Consider the following 8,835-nt stretch of genomic DNA (forward strand, 5'->3'; position numbering starts at 1 on the left):
ATGAATGGGGTCCTTTGTTCTCACAAAGGAGTAGTGTGTGTGCGTGTGTATGGATTCAAAATGGAGTCTTGAATACAAGATGGCTGACTCCTTTGTCTGGCTAAAGTGTGGGTGGCAACTTGCACTTTAACTTCCAAAGCACTTAGAATCAGTAGTAACTTAACCTTAAATCACTCAAAACATTTCAAAGGATCATGCAACAACACAAAAGATTAATCACGAGTTAATATCCTTAGTTTATCAGCCTGGCCATGGCCGAACATTTAAAGATACCAAACAATGATCAATAAGCAGTTTATTCTTTCAAAATGACCCGAAGGACGAATTTGGAACGAAAGAGGAAAACACGAAGCTACTTTTTAAGCAATAGACGCGGTTTATTGCTTATTCTGGACTATAGAGGAAACGGGAGAAGAAAAGGAGAGAAAAAAATGAGTTTTCTGATCACCAAAGCAGCAAGGCGTCCCCCGCTGTTATGATTTGACGGTTCTCCGTTTTTCTCCGCAGTTTCCAGCGTCATCCGTCGGTTTGATGCTTTCTCCGTTGTTTGGCTCCACGAGTGTTTCTCCACGGCTGGACACAAAGAAAACGAAGTTCCTTTTGGGCTGAGTTGACAACTTACAGCGTTTCTGAGAGCTGGATGGAGTTGTTGTTTCCTTCCGCTGGTTCTGTGTCCTCAAACATCAGCTGGAGGGGAGCAGAAACGAGCAGATCAGCGGTCCCGTGGGCTCAACTTGGCTCTTAGAGCTTCCGCGTGCTCAAAGAAGTCGGAGCGTTCGACAAGCGTGTCCTCACCGCCAGGTATCCTGGGCAAAAGAACGAGGATTCTTTGTCTCTGCTGAAGATTTATGGTCTTAGTTCGCGGGAAAAGCTCCACGGCTTCCCGCACATGCGCAGAACGTGTTTCTGGTACTAGGCGGTAACATCACCCAATGCTTCCGTGTGCAAAGCATCATGGGAAATGAAGTTTCTTGGCGCTGATGTGATTATTTGCTTTTCAGAGCAATTTAAGCACAGTCATTTTGGAGAAAATCACTGCATAGTAATTTCCTCATGAGGTCAGACCCTCAACATCGCAAAACCTCTCTCTTGACAAATTTTGAAATTCAATTTGGAATTTTTAAAATAGACCAAGGGAACACTATGAAATAAAGCATTACCCTCTTGTGACCTTAAAAGACAAAAATGTCCCATTGACTTCCATTCAAACCGTAGTTTTTGATCCTGTAACATCTGCAACAAATAGTCATGCTTTCCATGATATTGGAGTTTCATTTTTAGAGAAAAGTAGTCAAATTTGTAATTTTTACTGTTCACCACCAAGTTCAGTGATTTATCCATTAGTGGCACATGTGAGAAAGTTAACATTTTTTAGGTCTTCTAATGTTTGTATTGAAGTAAAAAAGTCAACTTGACCTCAGACACGTGAATAAAACACAGTTTTGATCTCTTACTGAACTTCAAAGTGTAGAAAACAAAATCAGTAAGTATGTTTATATACCTGGCTGGAGCCCAGGCACCATCAAACACTTTGTAGTTTGAGTATCTGGTCATTTCAATTCTGTGACAGCCAAGGAGCAAGATAAAGAGGCAACTCTGTCTCTGGAACCAGTTCTGAATGAGATCCTGCAGCCTGAAACTCTTGTTGTTTCCTCTGCTTCTCCTGATCTAATTTATTGCATGTGACAGAGACTCCCTGGAGCTCCTCTGTCATCCACTGTGGTCACCCCAAAAACTACAGATGCACACATGCCAACGTCAGGAGCCTAATATTAGTGGTGTGCATCTCTACCTGCCTCACGATTGGATCCGATTCCGATTATCTGCCTAACGATTCGATTTGAGTCTGAAATGCATCACGATTCTTCACACAAAAATTTTCATTACTTAATAAAAGCAGTAGAATAGTTTAATTTCTTTTTGATTTCGAAATCCCTGAAAAACAGAACATTCATCTATTCACTATAGTGAGCAATAATTTTTAAAGTGTGCTGCCTATAATTACTTAAATAATATAAGAAATAATGTTTTCGGTATAGCTTTAAGATAGAATATTACTGAACTTAAAAATAGTAAACAAATACTGTGTTAAGTGATTCTTTCACATCCAGGATCCCAAAACCTAAATTAGCCCAGACATCCGATTTAAATGTAACGGGTACATCTTTGATTACTGGTAATGTTGGCCCTGTATCCCTGGCCGCCTTTTCTGTTTTAAATTGGCGCTAGGGCAACGCAGTGCGCATGTCATTGCAACTCTGCCCCCAGAAGTAATTATAAAACCTCAAAACTTTATTGCCCTCGCATAGACATAGACCAGGGGTCGGCAACCTGTTCCCATCAAAGAGCCATTATTACCCGTTTCCCACAGTAAAGAAAACACCGCAGCAGCCGCGGCGTTGTGGGCGGGGCCTACCCTCAGACAGCAGAGCGCTGTTCACAACAGGTGACAGCAGCCGGTACCGGTCGCTCGTGTACGTCAAAGTTATCTTTCATAAGACGATAATCAATAAAACGATTTATATAAAATGGATCCAGAAGTTGTAGCCCGTCTCTGCCGACAATATTTTGATATTTTTCACCCTGTTGGTGGTTTTACTGAGCAGGTGCCACTTTTGTCATACGTTTCTTTTTAAAACATGTTTAGACTGTTCAGAATACAAATCCAGGCTCTGTCACGTTTGATTGTTGTAATTAAACTTTGTAGGTGGGGAAGGTCAGAAAAGGATCCGATCAATTTGTTTTTCCCTCATTTACAGTGACGGAGATAACGGCGCAGTGCGCCTGGCTCTGGTGTTAATCAAGTTAAATTATATCTCTTTGCAACAATTTTCACAAGAAAACAGAACAGTTAAAAACAGGGCTTGTGTTGACCGGACAATTCCTGTATTTGACCGTTTATTTTGACATAGAAAGAATTACCCCGACGCATGCAGACGAACTGACACTTTATTCGTTTCGCGCAGATGTAGCTAAATCACTCAAGAAATGATTCCCATCTGAGCTGGACACTGAGCTCAGCGCAGCTCGCTGTCAGCGCGTACGTACGGCGCACAGCGAGCTGAAGATGTGGAGAGGGGCTTGGAGTGCGTCGCAGAGCCAGAGCGCATGCAGGAAAATTCCTCCGACTGAAGCAAGACTTGTCACTTAGAAAATGTTCCCTGATGATGAAACCTTGGCTGAGTAGCGCTTGTTCCTGTCTCCAATGTGGCGACACATCCAGGAACCTGTCTGAGGAGAATCCCAGAATCTGACATCCTCCAGCTCAGAAAGCGCCGATATGATTACGCACAAGCGTGACGCGTCAACCTGGTCTCACAGTAAGACCGGGTTGGAACTGTTCAGATTTACGCAGACAATCTTTACATTTAGAATTGGCATACAGATGTAAAATTAATGCAGTAAACTATAAAGCATTTTATATAAATATCCATTCATTATTTTACAAGCACAGAGAGCCGCATCAGATGGATGGAAGAGCCGCATGCGGCTCCAGAGCCGTGGGTGTCCGACCCCCGACATAGACATAGGGAGAGAATCTCATTATGTCACGTTGCTGCATCGATGCGGAGTCATGCACGGCTGAATCGCGATGCATCTTAGAATCGATCATTTTTCCCACCTCTACCTAATATATCAACATCATGAATATCACATGAGTTCTGCACGTCTTCCATTCAGGTGTGTTATGTTTGATAGTGCCTGGGCTCCAGCCAGGTGCATAAACATACTGTTTTTGTTTTCTTCACTTTGAAGTTCAGTAAGAGAGTGGAACTATGTTTTATTTACTTATCAGAGGTCAGGCTGCTGACCTTTTGACTTCAATACAAACAGCAGAAGATCTGAAGAAATGTGTAGACTTTCTTGCCTGGGCCACATATGGAGACATGGTGGTGAAAGTAAAAATCACCAATTTGACTACTTTTCTCTAAAATGAAGGCCTAATATTACAGAATAATTCATTATTTATTGCAGATGTTACAAGATAAAACTGGTTTGAGTGGAAGGTAATGGGACGTTTTTGTCTGCTTAGGTCACACGAGGATGGTAACTTTTAAATCTGGTGCTACACAAAAACTATTGATGCAAAACATAACCAAGACTGATTGGCAATAAATGCCCCAGGCAGAAAAAGTTTTTGTTTTTGAAAATAACTAACTGTGTGTGTTTATTTTTCATAAATTACAGCAAAGAGTAGAGTAATCAAACTGGCATTTGAAGGGTTAGAATCCTCGAAATGATTGAAGTTTTTATAGATTTGAGCAGAACTGAAGTTGTTTTAACAGAAAAGCAAAAACAAGTATACTGTATACATTTTTCATAGCTGCTTTTATGAGTGAACGTTTTTGTCCTTTAAGGTCACAAGAGGGTAGTAAATTAAAGTGACGCCTGAAGGTTAAACAAGACGTTGCAGCAAGAAGAGGCGGAGGAAAATTTCCCAAAAGAATATTTTGTTTTTACAAGGCAGACAAAAAAAAAACAGTGTTTTGCTAAAAGCTGAACCCAATTCTTCAGCTAACAGAGCTGCACATTTGTTCATTTTCCGTTGTTTTTCCTTTCTTAGCGCTGTTACAGCAATATTAAGCTACAGCTGAGGCCACCTGTCTGCAGCTAACTCTCACTCAGCACCGTGGGCGAGCGAAATTTACCGTAAACATGGTGAACTTGAGAGCATAACTTCTTTCCTAATAAAAACTGTTGGAGTTTTTCTGATGGCACAAACATTTGCAGAGTTACAGTAATTCAAATAAGCATGTGAAAGGATTTAGGTGTTTTTGTGAGAGAGAAAAAAAAAACAGCCAGGCGGTCCAGCTATATGTCTAGGCATTCCACTTTGGTGAAATGATGCAGGTAATACTCTTAACAAATCCATTTGAAAGAATTTAGCGTATAGCACCTTTACATAAAACTCACAAGTACCATAAATTATTGTAAATATATAAATAAATAGCTTTTAATGTTATGATGGTATGAACTAATCCCCTGTCATGTTTGTAAATATATTATGAATAATGCGCTGAACCTAGTTATTAAGAAAATCATGAATCTAACTGAAATCATAATCTCTAAAAATATCCATCAATCCATTCTCTTTCACTTATCTGGAGTCGGGTCGTCGGGGCAGCCCAGATTTCCCTTTCCCCAGCCACTTGAGCTCTTCCGGGGGATTCCCAAGGCGTTCCCTGGTCAGGTGAGAGACATAGTCCCTCCAACGTGTCCTGGGTCTCCCTTTAGGCCTCCTCCCGGTTGGATGTGCCTGGAAAACCTCCCCAGGGAGGTGTCCAGGAGGCATCCTGACCAGATGCCCGAGCCACCTCTACTGGCTCCTCTCGACATGGAGGAGCAGCAGGTCTACTCCAAGCCCCTCCCGGATGACAGAGCTTCTCACCCTATCTCTGAGGGAGATCCCAGCCACCCAGCGGAGAAAACTGATTTTGGCCGCTTGTGTCTGCAGTCTCGTTCTTTCGGTCACTACCCAAAGCTCGTGACCATAGGTGATGGTAGGAATGTAGATCAACCGGTAAATCGAGAGCTTCGCCTTCTGGCTCAGCTCTCTCTTCACCACGACAGACCGGTACAAAACTCGCATTACTGCAGATGCAACACCAATCTGCCTATCGATCTTGCGCTCCAGTTTTCCCTCACTCGTGAACAAGACCCAGAGATACTTAAACTCCTCCACTTGGGGCAGGACCTCATCCCTGACCCGGAGAAGGCATTCTACCCTTTTCCGACTCAGGATCATGGTCTCGGATTTAGAAGAGTTGATTCTCATCCCAGCTGCTTCACACTCGACTGCAAACCGCTCCAGCAAAAGCTGGAGATCACGTTCTGATGAAGCTAACAGGACCACATCATCTGCAAATAAAAGAGACTCAATCCTTAGGCCACCAATGCAGATCCTCCTCCCCCCCCACCCCAACACCTTGGCTGCACCTAGAAATCCTGCCCATAAAGGTTATGAACAGAATCGGTGACAAAGGGCAGCCTTGGCGGAGTCCAACTCTCACTGGAAACAAGCCCGACTTATTGCCGGCAATGTGGACCAAGCTCTGACACCGGTCATACAGGGACCTAACAGCCCGTATCGGAGGGCCTGGTGCCCCATACTCCCGGAGCACCCCCACAGAGACCGCCGATGGACGTGGTCAAATGCCTTCCCCAAATCCACAAAACACATGTAGACTGGTTGGGCAAACTCCCGTGCACCCTTCAGGACCCCCTAAGGATATAGAGCTGGTCCAGCGTCCCACGGCCCGGATCAAAACCACATTGTTCCTCCTGAATCAGAGGTAAAAAATAAAGATGTTAATAAAATTCTGAATTTAATTCAAGTTTTAGTATGTTCTTTATTGAAAGTGGTTAATTAAGGAATGGCATAAAATGGACAAGGCTTCACTTAAAATATATTCTTGATATTTTTCAATAATTATTGATATTAGTCAATATGAATTTATTTTTTATCGATATGCTTTTGTTCTACATCATCCAGCCCTAGGCTGAGCGATCGTTTGAGCCTGTGAGGAACATCGGGTTGTTTTTCTTTTCATATTGCAGCTGTGGCTACAGTGTAGCTCATCACCACCAGTGGTTGTGTAAAGCACTTTAAGTACAGCTCATTAATCCTTTGTAGGTTCTGCGCCTCCTGTTTGGGTTGGATCTAGTCTTCTGTTGCTCAGGGTGGGTGAGTTACTCCTGAAGCTTTTCAGCTGCTCTGCTTTGTGCCGCTCCAGGTCCAGGGCATGTCCTTCATCGCTGCGGTTCTGATCCTGAACCTGGAGGAGGCCGAGGCCTTTATCACCTTCGCCAACCTGCTGAACAAACCTTGTCAGATGGCTTTTTTCAGAGTGGACCACGAGCTGGTGCGGTTCTCCTCCTCACAGCCTCGGGCTGATGCACCACAAACCTGACAATCTTCTCTTTCTTTGTGGCAGATGTTGAAATATTTTGCAGCCTTTGAGATTTTCTTTGAGGAGAATCTTCCACATCTCTTCAGTCACTTCCTCACCAACAGCTTGACCCCTGACCTTTATCTGATCGATTGGTGAGTTCCTCTCCCTCCAGCTGCAGACCGGGGAATACTGCCGGACTGGAGTCATTTGAGACAAACGTTTTCCTGCCTGAACCCTTGTAACATGTTTTACTCCCTCCATCCGACTGCAGGATCTTCACTCTGTACAGCAAATCCCTCCCTCTGGACGTGGCGTGCCGGGTTTGGGATGTGTTCTGCAGAGATGGAGAGGAGAGCTTGTTTCGGACTGGTCTGGGTATCCTGCGTCTCTACGAGGAGGTCCTGATGCAGATGGACTTCATCCACATCGCTCAGTTCCTGACCCGCCTCCCGGAGGACCTGCAGGCCCAGATGCTCTTCAGCGCCATGGCTAACACGCACATGATCAGCAGGAACCGCCGCTGGGCTCAGGTCAGCAATGCTCACGGCTCTCTGAGGAGCTGCTTCAGCTTCTGGTGTGTAACCGCTTCGTCTCTCCTCAGGTCTTTTCTGCTGTGATGAAGGATGGAGGCAACAAAGAAGTGGAGAAGACTGGAAGTCCGGCTTTAAGAAGCTAACGCTGGCTAAAGCTAGTGGTGTCTCCCTGCCTCCAGCAGGATGAAGATCAGCCAGATATCCAGCAGCGGAGGACATGGTGGTGATGATGACATGTTCTGGGACCAGAACCAGGAGGCACCCTTCCACATACACTCTAGCTGTAGGTGCTAACTATCAGAAAAGACCAGACGTAACTCGAGTTCCTCTGGCTCCCGATGGTGGAAGTGTCAGGCTGTAACAGATAAGAGCAGGAGGACTAGAGAAGGTTCCAGAGGTTGGAGGTCAATACTCGGGATGTGTGTGGCGTTTGTGTCGAACCCAGCGTTGAGTGAGTGTTTGACGGATCCAGGTCTCCTCTCAGAGCACTTTATTTATGCAGCACTGATCCACGGTGAGCACCGTAACCAGACACCTGAGCTGCAGCAGATCCAGCTGACCCGGAGGGTTCTGATCATTCCTGTTACTGCTTCTACCACCAATCATGGAGTCACTTTAGTTATGTTTGTTTCATCTCATCTCAAAAATCGGTTCCAAACTAGAACAAAAATACCTTCAGCTCAGAACTCCGTCTTTCTGATGCTCTGTGAGCGATGCAGCTGATGCTGGAGCCGAAACATCGCGTCATAAATAAATGGTTTATTAACCTGGCCGGTGCCAGCTCTGAACTTCCTGTTTACACAAACATAGGAACAGCTGATGAATTCATGACTCAGCCCTTTCACTTGTGGCTTTTATTCTGAAGGGCTAGTGAGACTTCCTGTCACTTTTTTAACCTGTTTGACTCTCCTCAGATCTACTAACACTAGAAATGTTCCTGCAGTGCCATGAGCAGGATTCTGATGGATAACCGGGGTTTATAGCAGAGAACCCACCAAGGACCAGGAGGAGATGGAGGAGAACAGGGGCGCTCCAGACAGCGAAGGGTGCTTCTACCTCCCAGTCTTGAATAAAATGTAAATGAATCTTCTACCATATCTGAACTCCCATCGATCAGAAGATGCATCAAAGTGATAAAGTGTTCCTTTAGGTTCTCTGGTGGGTTCTCCAGCAGCGAGGAGTAGGATAAGTCACGTTACTTGTTCTTCTGTTTGTCTACACTAAGTCCTCTCCTGGTTATTGAAGAAACTTTAGTGTGAATTTTAAAATAAAACTCAACCAAAGCACTTAAGAGTAAACGCCTGGAAACATAACTGTTTTCTAATATTTACAAACCCAACCAGAGTCAGATTAACATCCTCCAGACCACAAACTTTAACACGAGCTTCTGTTTAATCCTCCAGATTATC

The 8,835-nt window shown here is 44.3% G+C and overlaps 1 protein-coding gene across 3 annotated transcripts in view; it reads left to right on the plus strand.

The window, feature by feature from the left end:
* LOC107373653 (TBC1 domain family member 12) overlaps nt 1-7,799 on the plus strand; it is a 56,190-nt gene extending 48,391 nt beyond the window's left edge. For all 3 annotated transcript variants that reach the window (XM_070542640.1, XM_070542638.1, XM_070542639.1), the window contains exons 10-13: nt 6,735-6,863; nt 6,936-7,045; nt 7,165-7,423; nt 7,495-7,799. In XM_070542640.1, the coding sequence (XP_070398741.1) occupies nt 6,735-6,863; nt 6,936-7,045; nt 7,165-7,423; nt 7,495-7,569 (573 nt within the window). In that variant the 3' untranslated portion in view covers nt 7,570-7,799. The remainder of the gene's footprint in view (nt 1-6,734; nt 6,864-6,935; nt 7,046-7,164; nt 7,424-7,494) is intronic.
* Nucleotides 7,800-8,835: the final 1,036 nt, after the last annotated feature.

Source organism: Nothobranchius furzeri, chromosome 12, assembly GCF_043380555.1.
Source record: "Nothobranchius furzeri strain GRZ-AD chromosome 12, NfurGRZ-RIMD1, whole genome shotgun sequence".
Classification (NCBI taxonomy): Eukaryota; Metazoa; Chordata; class Actinopteri; order Cyprinodontiformes; family Nothobranchiidae; genus Nothobranchius; species Nothobranchius furzeri.